Source organism: Symphodus melops, assembly GCF_947650265.1.
Source record: "Symphodus melops genome assembly, chromosome: 20".
In the NCBI taxonomy this organism is placed as follows: Eukaryota; Metazoa; Chordata; class Actinopteri; order Labriformes; family Labridae; genus Symphodus; species Symphodus melops.
Genome location: NC_136710.1, coordinates 19,606,893 through 19,620,563, shown reverse-complemented (window position 1 = coordinate 19,620,563; position 13,671 = coordinate 19,606,893). Strand labels below are relative to the sequence as shown.

At 40.2% G+C, this 13,671-nt stretch overlaps 1 protein-coding gene across 22 annotated transcripts in view; it reads left to right on the top strand.

Moving 5' to 3' along the window:
• The window catches only part of camk2d1 (calcium/calmodulin-dependent protein kinase (CaM kinase) II delta 1), a 65,606-nt gene extending 61,252 nt beyond the window's left edge, over window positions 1–4,354 (top strand). For 12 of the 22 annotated variants that reach the window (XM_079370985.1, XM_079370999.1, XM_079370984.1 and 9 more), the window contains 4 exons: window positions 797–872; window positions 958–1,052; window positions 1,536–1,769; window positions 1,914–4,354. In XM_079370985.1, the coding sequence (XP_079227111.1) occupies window positions 797–872; window positions 958–1,052; window positions 1,536–1,768 (404 nt within the window). In that variant the 3' untranslated portion in view covers window position 1,769; window positions 1,914–4,354. Of the gene's footprint in view, window positions 1–169; window positions 191–796; window positions 873–957; window positions 1,053–1,535; window positions 1,770–1,913 lie in introns of all 22 variants that reach the window. The other 10 variants (XM_079370995.1, XM_079370990.1, XM_079370982.1 and 7 more) reach the window with 2 other exon arrangements.
• The last annotated feature ends 9,317 nt before the right edge of the window (window positions 4,355–13,671 follow it).

Genomic DNA, 13,671 nt, shown 5'->3' with positions numbered 1-13,671 from the left:
TCCAGCTGTAGAAGGTAAAACAAAAAACTCCCCACTGCCGTACTTCTGTGTTTGTCTGTGAGTGAGTCTCGGTCATTGCTATCATCTCCGTCCTGTAAATGTCCCTCGTGTGTCTACTTACAGCAAGCCACAACAACAGCACTTACTCTCTGCATCCATTGTTTCCTAGCTTACCTACTTAGCATGAAAGGTAATTTTGATGTTGTCGAGTGTTGAACCACGCTGACTAACCTTCCTGTCGGTCTTCATGTCATTTATTTCTTTGTGTATTTTTATTGGTTTCTGACCACGTCTGTCAACATTGTGATTTATGGTTGCCGTTTGTGCTCATTTTCCAACTTGAAGTTTATCCAGAGTCATTCTGGTATTTTTAAGCCGTGGTCCTATTTTGTTTAAATGACTTGTGGGTACTAAAAGTTTGGGAACTGCTCCAGAGATTGTTTCAACACACCACAGTGTGTTACAGTGGCTGCACTGTAATCCTTGTTTTGACTTGAGAACTTAAATAATTATGAGATGAATAACTTTTTATCTGTTACACACTTTGCTTTTAAAACAAATTCTAAAAAGCTTCTTGTTTATAATCTCATCGTCCTCATTATATTACAACTACTTTTCATGGCTACCAGAGAAATCCCAAAACTTGAATTCCTATCAGTCATTTATTTAGACCTTCAAATTTGAAGAGGAAAAGAGGCCTAGGTTTAAAAACACTAGTGTTTCCTCGTGAAGAGTTCTGAAGTCGCTGTACCTTAATGTGATCCTTCTCTTGTCTCTCTCTGTCTGCGTGTCTCAGCTCGTAAGCAGGAGATCATCAAAGTGACAGAGCAGCTCATCGAGGCCATCAACAACGGAGACTTTGAGGCCTACACGTCAGTCCAACTGCTTTGATTTTCTTTTCTCAAATATTCCTCACACAGCTTTGGCCTGACTTCTTTATTTGTTTTCGTCCTTCAGGAAGATATGTGACCCCGGCCTCACGTCCTTTGAGCCTGAGGCGCTGGGCAACCTGGTCGAGGGAACCGACTTCCACCGCTTCTACTTTGACAATGGTGAGTGTTCCTGTTTGTGGACGTTGAATGAAGCTCTAAATGAAGAACAATTTTTGGCATGGTACAAGGTTAAAAAAGGTTTCTCTTGACAGAACAAAGTTAGTATTATAACAGTTTTCTAATTCAACTCCAGTGCTTCCATTTTAGTTTTTGCCTTTATTAGAAAAGCTAAAGAGGGACAGGAAATGTTGAGAAGAGAGAGTGGGGGGTGACTTGCTGCAAAGGGCTGAGTTCACATTCAAACCCCTCTGTCGCTGCGACGACGACTACAGCCTCTGCACAATGGGTACAATACATACCGCCAGGCTCGAGCTCCAATTTTAGAGAAAAACAGAACCTTTCAAACAACATAAATTAGAGCAGGCAATTAATTGGATTTTAAAATAATGCTCTGTTCAACCTGTTCAGCCTGGCAACAAATCAACCACTTGCCTGCAGCCGTCCCATCTTCCAGATCAGAGTTTTGTTTTTCTGTCTTTGCAGCTCTTGCCAAAGGGAAATTGCCAATCCACACCATCCTGCTCAATCCCCACGTGCACCTGATTGGGGACGAGGCTGCCTGCATCGCCTACATCCGCCTCACCCAGTACATCGACAGAGACGGCATGCCCCGCACCATGCAGTCAGAGGAGACCCGCATCTGGCACCGCCGAGACAGCAAGTGGCAGAACATCCACTTCCACCGCTCCGGCTCGCCCACTGTGCCCACCAAGTAAGGTCTCTATCTCCTGCCGCCTCCCCTCCGTCACTCCTGTCATTCACCTCCAGTTCTTCTGGAGATCAGAACACAGAGCATCATTCAACAGTACGCCATCTTCTTAAGATTGTCTCTTAATGATCTGTTTGTTGTTTGTGTTTCAGTTGAGATGAGGATCTGTGACTACGAACACCCTCCAGCCTACAGCAGCCAGCTGAACACACCCCGCCCCCCCAAGTGTCCGACAGACCCTCCAGCCAATCCCTGCCCATGATAGCTAGAGCTCCGCCCACTCAGTGTGTTGTTTACATATTGTCACTGCTGGACTGAAGATTATTGTACATGTTGGAGAAAAAGAAACAAGGGAGTAAAGGCTTGACAAAATCATTTTATAGTGCGACTGTTCATTAAGAGGAAATATTGGCAGCATGTTTTTTTTAGATCAGTAACTTTTAAATAGAAGTGGTTTCCTGAGGAGACGGTTCCTTTTCAAACAAGCTGGTGAAATATGTGAAACTTCAGTCATCATGTAGTGGCATTTTTCATTTAAATATTGCACATGTTGAGGACTCATGAGCTGTTGTGATGTTTATTTTTTTCGACTGGTATATCACAAATATGCTTTTTACTCATGTATCTTTTCAGAATGGCAATCTATTAAAGCTCGGGCGTCGAGCTTGCTTTCGTTTTGGTGATGTATAGATTTTGGTAATCGATTGTAAATCGCTTTCTTTAACTTCAGCAGTAACTGTATGATCGCGAGTTTGCTAATTCTACAACGTGTTATTTCTGGTGTGACCTATGGGCGCCAAATATGTTTACTAGGACATTTAAACTACGTGTTTAAAAGGGAAACATACTTTGTTTGTTTGGACCTCCATTATCACACAATCTCTTTTGATAGAATGTGAACTTTAGATGTATGTACAAGTCTTTAAGGCAGTTAATCATATTCACACGGCGGCCATTTTTCTCTGACATCATGCTCAGTGTGGGTAGCGATCTTGCTTGTGTCGTGTTATACTAATGTATTCAAATAATTTAGCTGGATAAAAGAACAATTAATTCACTAGTTTGTGATTCTCAAGGACTAAGCATTAAAGCATTAAAAAGACAGCTTTTTGGGCGATAAATGATATCTTCCCTCAGAAAATAACATGTTTGATGAACCATAAGCTACTGTAAGACAACAGCTAAATTAGCATTTTACAACTTCCTAGTTTTTACAACAATTCGACTGAAAATGTACCAATGTTTTTTGTTCAATTTTGAAAGTGTTCAATAAAACATTAGAAAGGTATTGACTAAAAGTTGCTTTACTCTTTAGCTTACGTCAGACGTCATCATGCTAAACTTATCTAATAAAGCTATTGGCTTAAAAGTGGATGAGAGCTAAACAGTTTCTTCTGATTTTTAAGTGTTTTATTGTCATACAAAGAAGTTAGGAACTAGCATCTTCATAGCTAATTTATACATTAGCTTAAAAGTGGCTGGTGTTATAACAGTGAAGGATGTAATTTTGTTTCAAATAAATCTGATATAGGCTAAACTAACTATATTAGTGTTGCTTCTCTTTGTCTAGCATGAGCTATCGGTTAATGTTAGCATTGCCCTACTTCCTTGCTATTCTTCTGTCACCTGTCACATTACATTTTTCAAATTTTTTCATGTTGAAGTTGATAAAACATTTCAGCCACAACTTATCTACAGCTAATCAGTTATAAAATATGATGTTTTAACTATGTATGGCACTATGTATCTTATGAATTACACAAGACTTGGTGGTTGATTATCGGACAAGCAGTGATTGTGATTTGTATGGTTATTTGTGTTTGTAGGACTTAGCTTTGCAACATCGTAACAGAATTTTTAGCTTTCCACTCTGAGCGTGATGTAGGAGGGAAAATGGCTACCATGTGACCACGGTTAACCTTGCAATTCCTTCCATTGAAATCATATTCACACAGTAAGGAGTTAATTTGGTGAATTTTATCATTTGTCCTATTTTGATGTTTACTTTTTATATTGTGATACTAATTCTTGTTCCTCAACATTATTATTGCTCTTCTTGATGACATTTGCTGAAACATTCCTTTATTCTCCGTTTGACTGGCATGCACCAACATTTAACAGCGCTACACTTAAATTCACTGAACCATGTTTTACACAGGACAAGGCTTTAATCGAAGAACAGCGTTAAAACTGATGGTAACGTCAAATTATGCATTGAAATAATTATATTATTCAGTGCTGGACAGAAGTTTCACACTGACTTTTTGGGACAGGGAATGAAATATTTAAGTTGTATAAAATCAGAATGTCACATTATTGTGTTATCTAGGTGTCACAGTTAATGTAAGGGGTTTGGGGATTGTTTGCATCACTTTAAAAAACGTACTTCACATTTGGATGTTTTAAAAGTTTGCAGATTCAAACAGATTTGATGTTTAAGTTTAGAAGTCATGCAGCCACAAAGTGTATTTAGGTGTTTTTTACACACAACCATTTTTGTGTTGACTAACAGATGGGAATTATAAACATGATGGGAAAAGCCTGATGTATGTTTAAGAAATATGAAATAAAATGTGTGATTTATGCCAAATAACTTTTTAGACTTTGTTTTGATTTGATTCATTGTCTTTCTTTCCGACTGTTTTAACTGACTCAATCTTAAAGGTCACATTCTATCGTCCTTTCCAACCAGTATAAATAAGTCTTAGAGCTCCACTTTGATCCTGTATTTGATCATGCCTATAAACCCCTCAGAATAGGCTTTCTGTGTCTGTAGCTTTAAATAATTAGCTGTATAAGGCCACGCCCCTCTCTCGAAGGGCTTGAGTGGCTTGGGCTTTCTTGCTTCATGTCCTATTGTTTACGGTGAGAATCGTTTTTGCTGATGCGACCAACAACCACTGTGTCATTGCAAATTTCACGATGTTGGAGCTGCGTGTGGCCACACAGTCGTGTGTACAGGGTGAAGAGCAGGGGGCTGAGACCACAGCCCTGTAGTGCTTTGGTGTTGAAGGTGCAGTGGCTGGAGGTGTGTATGCACACTCTGACCACCTGGGATCTGTTCATCAGGAAGTCCAGGATCCAAGCACACAGGAAGGTGTTAAGTCCGAGATTGAAGCATGCCCCAGTCGACGTCATCCAGAGCGTATCGCAGCGTAGCCTGTAATTGGTCGTTCCAGCACCTAACCTGCCTCATCACCACCTTTTCATGTCCAATCGTACATAGTAGTGTATTGTTGCCCCTGGTAAAGCAAGTGACTATCCAGGTGGTAGGGATGGGAATTTACAGTAATCCTTGTACTCGATAACTTGAAGGACTCAATGAAGTAGTACCAGTATTACAGTAAACAAAAAAAGCGTCCCATCAGACAAGGACCTCAAGGCTGTTGCATCTACGTCTGGACAGGGAACTTTGAAGAGGAGCCGCAGAGCGTGGGAGGAGAGTAACGAGGAGGAACAGGAGGAGTCGCTTGCTCTCAAAATGTCAAGAGGGGGAATGACAGCGACTCTAAAATTTTATTCTGAAGTCGTCCATCAAACCACTTTGGCAGGATTGGTGAAGTAACAACAATCCTCCAAGTCTGATGGAAACAGAGATTTCCAAAGAAGCCTTTGCATCTAGCTGGGCTTGAAAACCCAGAGTAGCTTCTCACACCAGGAGCATTTCTTTCTTTCTTGATTGAAGGGTCTGGCAGGGCTGTCAACATCCCAAGAAGCGTCTTGCACTGTGTCTATATTGGACTACCACTTTAATTTTTTAGCACGAGGTCTGAATCGACTTTTCTTGAATCCTGAAGACCGATATTTGTGTCTTGCAGGACTGACAATGCCTCAGGTAGCTTTTGCGTCTGGCAGGGCTGTTGGCACCTTGTGCATTCAACAGGAAAGGAACAAAAGCTTGGATATGTGGACAGAAAAAACCCCCAAAACAAACCACGAGTACTCCACGAAGGCTGCTGGACTGCCATTCTCTCAAAGATCCGTCCCTTAAATTACAGAAGATATCTTGGACGAGCTTTTCTAATGCAGCACGGACAGAATATTTAAGCATGGAGCTCAGGTTCAGCGTAGTCTGTAGAGCAGAAGCCCCAAATACAGAGACGACGGCCCTCGGCACGCTGGTCACTGGTTCAACTGTGAGCTTCTGGATCAGTATTGCCACTTACAGTATTTAAATATTAAAAGTTTGTCTTACTATCCACTCATTTTGTCTTTGATCTTACTCCATCTCTCGAGCTGCTCCTCATCGCTGAGGACGACAAAGATTTAAGTACCAGTTTTCAGATCGTGCGTTGACACAGCTTTCTCATCACTGATATCAGGATCTAAACACTAAACCATATTCATTTACTTTTGTAATAATTTAAAAATGATTTTTCTGTCTTACTAATGTATCCCAGACAAATATTTCAATGCTGTTAAATATATTACATAAATAGGGGTAAAAAAAAAAAAGGGGCTTTAAAAAGGTTTACTGTCTGCTAAAAGTACCTGAGTATAAGTTAAAAACAAGTAAAGTATAAAAAGCTTTTGATGGATTTTATTTTTGTTTTATTGTGAAGAGCTAAAGAGGAAGTGATTTGCATACAACCGTTGTCAGTCATTAGCATAGACTGTCATTAGCTGTACGTGCAACCGGAAGTCAGATGCGCTAGCTTGACCGCGAGAGACGCAGGTACAAGCCGACACGTGCGCAGCAGTTAACGTTGGCTGTTAACCCAACGGTCAGTAATGGACACTCGTTTAGTGCATTTTAGACCACTTTATGGACATTTTCAGCTCGAGGTTTGTCCTGCAGTAAGGTGTTTGTATTACTTTGAGGCAGTTTATCTTTTTTTGTTCCATCAGGTTTTGGGCGACACCTCTCCCAAGCATCCCTCATGCTGCAATAAGCCGGCTGGTGAGTGTGATTGGACCCTTCACACAGAACTTAGTACAGCGCAAAATCTAAGAACAGATGTGTTTATATGATAAGTAAACTCTTAGTTTGTACCTTACTTACAGTTTGGTCAATTGGACATGTAAAGGTGTGTGTTAAAGGTGCAATGAGAGTTTATATTGCACGTCAAAAGGTATGTAGGACTTTATAGGCAGAATATTAAATAAAGTAGTTGACCCTTATTAGTCTTTAATATTACAAAGAAGAATCAGGGAGGCCCTTAGCTAGTACAGTGGGTAAAGGTGGGCTACACTAACCTTTAGTGTACCCTTGTTCCCTCTCACTCCAACACATGAGCTGCTGTGAAAAGGTACGTACCAGCGTCTATCGGAGAAAAGACGACAGTGTTGTGTCCGTCTCAAGACCTCATGTTCAGGGTTTGAATTGTATGTGGACTCGATCTCGTTTTAATCCTTAAACAAAGGACTGCTTTGGATTTTTTTTTTAAATCTTTACACCAAACGAGCTCGATCTGTGTGGACAACTTGGCTTAAAATACAAACCACCGCTTTGTGCTGAACTACATGTAACCTTTTTCAACTGATTGTAAGAGGCTGCAGATGTTAAAGGGATACTTCACCCATTTACATGAAGCTTTGTATCATTAGAAACATGGTAGTAATGTTGAATGGTCGTGAATCCAACCCTCATTTTGCCCTGAGATGAGAAAAACGTGTTTTTCTTTGCTTCAAAGTTTTCTTCATGTGATGCAAAAAGCGTCATATTGCATCACATGAAGAAAACGTCCAGGCAAAGAAAAACACATTTTTCTCGTCTCAGGGCAAAATGAGGAAGAGAATCCTTTTGACAATCGATGGATAGTCTCTGCGGGGAGGTAGTCCGTGAGTGGTTGCCAAGTGATCAAGAATAACTGTTGATTGCGTAAACGACGTCAGTCAGTCTCGCTCCGTTTTATTTCAAACTCGGCTTTCAAGAAGACGGGTGAGTACGAGCTTCTATCTTCAAGTGAATGTGATCTGCTGAATAGTCTGCTCCAGTCTGATTCATTATTATCACTTCTGTAATCTGCCTTTATCGGCATGATGTTATTTAACGGATTAATCTGGGCTCTTGTAATATATTAATTAAGTAAGGTCCTTTACCTGCTTTTTGTAAACATAACAATGAGCATGGTCTTGTTACCTGCTCTTTTGTAATGTTAACAGACAAACAGTAAGGTCCTTTACCTGCTTTTTGTAAAGTGTCTCGAGATAAATCCTGTTCTGAATTGACACTATCCAAATAAAGATTGATTGATTTATCTTTCTAACCGTCTCGTGGCTCTTCTCTAGTCCTACTTGGCCGTTCAGGATATTTAACAGGTGCAGAACATCCAGAGTTTCCCTGAAGAAGAAACGTTGAGATCCCACCTGCAGGACTGAACAGAGAGAGGTAACGAAAGTGACAATATAACTTCTGTGATAATCCAGAGATCTCAGTCTCGCTGTTGGGCTCTGTTCGTTTAACCGTCTCATCATTCCAGCAGGACATCAAGGGTTTCCTCAACGACCAAACGAACACTGACTGCAGAGCGGATCATTCAGGACGCACAACGACAGGACGAGCTGCGGAGTGACACTGAGCTGTGTTTCCATCATCCAAGTAAGTCAGAGTTCATTAACGCAAAGATCAACATAAACGTGACGCAGATATGTCTTCAGCCCTGTGTCCACCTAGCAGTGTCCTTTTTTTCATTTGTGTTCAATGAGCCTTATTTCAAGCTCTCTGCCTTTTTTTGTTATTTTTTGTTATTTTGTGTTGAAGCATTCGGTTTAAAATCTTCAGATTTTATTAACGTTACACCATAGTGTGGGATCTGAACTCACCTTGAACGGCATCAAAGACTAAACAGTCAAACTCATCAAATCAAGTAAATATGAGTTTGAATTGAAAGTCTGATTTGAATTTAATGAACTTCAGATGAATCATCTCAGAGTGAAACGGTTAGTCATCTTGATGTCTGGGTGCAGTGAACTCAAACGGCCACTAGGTGGTGCTGCTGCAGAGATTACAGCTGATTCTGAGGAGCTGCAGAGGTTTGATCTTTGACCTCATGGTGCTGAAGAGAGGAGACTCGGAAGTTTGTTTTTTGACAATTTAATTGAATATTCCAAACAATATAAAAGTTAGATGACATGTACAAAGACACAAACAAAAGGACTAAAATCAGAAAGGGTCATCATATTGAAATCCAGCTTCAGCCGGACTGGGAATGTCCAGTGCCCGTATTCAGTGCAGAGGGAAGAGAATCCTTTTGACAATAGATGGATACTCTCTGCGGGGAGGTAGTCCGTGAGTGGTTGCCAAGTGATCAAGAATAACTGTTCATTGCGTAAACGACGTCCGTCAGTCTCGCTCCGTTTTATTTCAAAGTCGGCCTTCAAGAAGACGGGTGAGTACGAGCTTCTGTCTTCAAGTGAATGTGACCTGCTGAATATTCTGCTCCTGTTTGATTGATTTTTATCACTTCTGTAATCTGCCTTTATCGTCATGATGTTATTTAACGGATTGAGCTGGGCTCTTGTAATATATTAATAAGTAAGGTCCTTTACCTTCTTTTTGTAAACATAATGATGAGTATGGTCTTGTTACCTGCTCTTTTGTAATATTAACAGACTGATTTTGAGGAGCTGCAGAGGTTTGATCTTTGACCTCATGGTGCTGAAGAGAGGAGACTCGGAAGTTTGTTTTTTGTTTTTTTCCGGGGGGGGGGGGGGGGGTGGTTGGATTTTTTAAGCAAGCCATGGAGCACCCTCTGCAGACTTATCCTGGGATTACTCCAACTCACTCTTACCTCATGATCTAGGGTTAGGACAACGATAATGAGGTACTTAGCTCCGCCCACTGTAATTAGCAGGCCCAAATGTATTATCAGGACCATAGCCATACACATACACAAACATGTAAGTCCTGTGTATTAAAGGGTCAAACATGGATAAATGGAACATTAAACACACACACACACACACATGTGGACTATATGAGACAGTGCCTTCACTCCAGTATTAGAGCAACAGAGTCTAGTCTAGAGTTCGATGCTGGGTTCTTTGTCCTTCTTTTAGTTTTCTGCTGGGTTCTATGTCCTTCTTTTAGTTATATGCTGGGTTCTATGTCCTTCTTTTAGTTATATGCTGGGTTCTATGTCCTTCTTTTAGTTATATGCTGGGTTCTATGTCCTTCTTTTAGTTATATGCTGGGTTCTATGTCCTTCTTTTAGTTATATGCTGGGTTCTTTGCCCTTCTTTTAGTTTTCTGCTGGGTTTTGTGTTCTTCTTTTAGTTTTCTGCTGGGTTCTATATCCTTCTTAAAGTTATATGCTGGGTTCTATGTCCTTCTTTTAGTTATATGCTGGGTTCTTTGCCCTTCTTTTAGTTTTCTGCTGGGTTTTGTGTTCTTTTAGTTTTCTGCTGGGTTCTATATCCTTCTTAAAGTTATATGCTGGGTTCTATGTCCTTCTTTTAGTTTTCTGCTGGGTTCTATGTCCTTCTTTTAGTTTTCTAATGGGTTCTTTGCCCTTTGTTTAGTTTTCTGCTGGGTTCTATGTCCTTCTTTTAGTTTTTTGCTGGGTTCTTTGTCCTTCTTTTTGTTTTCTGCTGGGTTCTTTGTCCTTCTTTTAGTTTTCTGCTGGGTTCTTTGTCCTTTTAGTTTTCTGCTGGGTTCTTTGTCCTTTTAGTTTTCTGCTGGGTTCATTGTCCTTTTAGTTTTCTGCTGGGTTCATTGCCCTTATAACCTGTGTTTTCAGTTTGTGCTAAACAAACAACAATAAGGATTTATTTTGTTGTCGAAAGGTTTCTTAAATACTGTGAAGTAGATGATCCTCTATGGGGTTAAGCAACTAATGGACCCTTTAAATTATAAATTTAGCCTTTGTTAGGTGAAATCCACATTAACGGCCTGGACTTATAGTTCACAGTGACACATATGGATGCATGCTATGACCAGCACAACTACAGCTTCTAGCAAAATACATGGAGCTGAATTCTGCACTTAAATAAGACTGGAGTGGTGAGTGGAAAGTTGACCAGCTAATTCAGTTTCTGCAAAACGAGGTCAAGAGCAGAGAGATAGAGCACTACCACAGAGCAAACCAGGAGACAAATTACCAAATAATAAATTCTGTAGTAGATCACCACACCCTGTTCCCCTCCCTTTGAAGTGACATGGATAGACATGAAGAGGCCTTGTTTGTCAAATCCAGTGGTCATTCAGCGTACTTTACAAGCTGACACTCTGGCATTGTATTCTGAGTTAGTGTCAAATAAGATAGCTGAAAACGGTCTCTTAGCCTTAGAGAGATTTGTAACCAGGCAAGGACTGTGTAATTCAGGTAATGCTGAGACATTTGAAAGAGCAGACCAAGATCTGAAAGAGCTGAGGAGGTCATTCAAAGGATCAGAGCTTAAAGAGTTCTTCACTGACAAGGGCATCATCTGGATGTTTAAAGAGCTGTTGTTTATCAGGGGGATGATGTGGAGAAATGTGCAATTAAAACATTTAAATGACCCTAACTTCACATTTCTTCAGGGATAAGATCATGATCATAGTCCTGTTGACCAAAAACAGTGTCATCAAAAGATAAGAATTTGATCATAACTGACACATGTGTGGTGTAGAGTATCAAAACCAATGAATGTTTCAAAAACCAACAAAACAAAGGCACACTCACTGGTCCCCAGTAAAGGCAATGTATAGAATCATGAACAGATGTTGCCAGTCCATCAAGGACATTGTTAAACAGACAAGAAGATTCTTCACAGGAGATTGCACAGAACCTGCATGTCTAAACAGACCTCCTAAAATCTGAACCTGACATGGTGAGGATTACACAGGACCTGTGTGTCTGTATGATTCTAAATGTGACTTTATTCTTCCAATGTACTAAACTAACAGACCTTCTAAAGTCTGAACCTGACATGGTGAGGATTACACAGGACCTGTGTGTCTGTATGATTCTAAATGTGACTTTATTCTTCCAATGTACTAAACTAACAGACCTTCTAAAGTCTGAACCTGACATGGTGAGGATTACACAGGACCTGTGTGTCTGTATGATTCTAAATGTGACTTTATTCTTCCAATGTACTAAACTAAGAGACCTTCTAAAGTCTGAACCTGACATGGTGAGGATTACACAGAACCTGTGTATCTGTGTGTTTCTAAATGTAACTTTATTCTTCCAATGTACTAAACTAACAGACCTCCTAAAGTCTGAACCTGACATGGTGAGGATTACACAGGACCTGTGTATCTGTGTGTTTCTAAATGTAACTTTAATCTTACAATGTACTAAACTAACAGACCTCCTAAAGTCTGAACCTGACATGGTGAGGATTACACAGGACCTGTATATCTGTGTGTTTCTAAATGTAACTTTAATCTTACAATGTACTAAACTAACAGACCTCCTAAAGTCTGAACCTGACATGGTGAGGATTACACAGGACAGTGTGTCTTTTTACTCATCTTGTACTAGTCTATATATCTCATGAAATACAGTGCCAAACAAGTATTGACTTTTCTACTGTTTGGTGAATATTTGAATTGCTGGAGGGATATTTTTCCAACATGCCAACAAAATTGAGCTCCCACAGACAGAAATGTATCCCTGCTGAAGTCATCCCTGCTTAATTTGTTCATCTTTATTGTTTCTAAAATACAAAGACGGTAATGAAAGCAGGGGTTGAAAACAACACCTGCTAAGAACCTGCTAAGAAATGTGGCTACATTTTTTGATTTGGAGTGTACATTTCAGAACCCGACAAACACCTTTTGCCACTGAACTTAACAGGGCATTCACAGTTCCAATGACCCCTGTCTTTACATAAATGGCAGATCTTAATTGGATCAACTGTACTGGCTGTGCACAGACCACTCTGGCTTACCATGAGGTGGACTGTCCTACCATGAATTGGACTGCCTCCTTCACCCCACTGTCCACCTGCTGGATGAAATCTACTATGTTTGCCTCCATTTCTCCACAAGCTGCTGTCTTAACTTTATTTGCATTTTTAAGAGTTTAAGCTCCACGAGAACAATCAGATCTTACTATACAATGCATCATATGTGCCAACTAAGGTTGGATATCGGTTATGTTTTTTCCGATACAGTACCAACCCTGTATTTTTTAAATGGTTCTGGTGCATAAATGGTTCTTGAACCGGTAATTAAATAATTAAAATGCACACTTAGGGTTAGTCTAAAATCAATACCATTTACTTCCAGGGCCAAATAGAAAACATCAACTTAAATCTTTAAACATTATAAATGCAATTAACACCAGATGTTTCATTAAAATCAAAGGTTTCGGCGTCAGAACAACAGGGTGTGGTAAAAATATTCAGGCACTGAAATGTTCGTTCTAATTCAATTCAGTAACTACCATTTACGTCAAAACCGGTGCCAAATTGGTACTGCGTTTCGTTAACCAATCCTCGTACCAACGTCCTGTAAAATACATCAATGGTTAAAATGAGTAAAAGAAGTTCTGAGGCTGTTGCGCGCAAACAGGTACTGAGAGTCACCTACTTAGCAAAGCAGGCTGTCCCTCATGTGGCCCAGGCCCCATGGAGGTTTACTGTACTGCATACAGATACAGATGGCTCAGACTGGCTTTTGGCACGACGCACATTCAAGATGCATTAAGTGTGTCCACACCTGTATTTAAAGCTGTCTGCTTGTGATCCATTCTCAAAAAATTAATGTTAATACTAGGTCCAAACAAAGGCTTTGTGTTTCATTTCTCCAGTTGATCTTACCAAGTTAAAGCCTGGTTTATACTTCAGTTTCATGTCAATGTATAGGTTATGCCATAGCCTAGACTCTGTCATGAACCGTTTGGGCTTCAGTGTCTCTCCTTCTCTTGTTTGGTCGCAATGCAATTTGCCCACCAGGCAAATGGTGGGGATCACTGTGCGAAACAGTAGACGTACGATCCTATCAGGTAAACCAATCACAGTGCTTCGCCTTGAGAT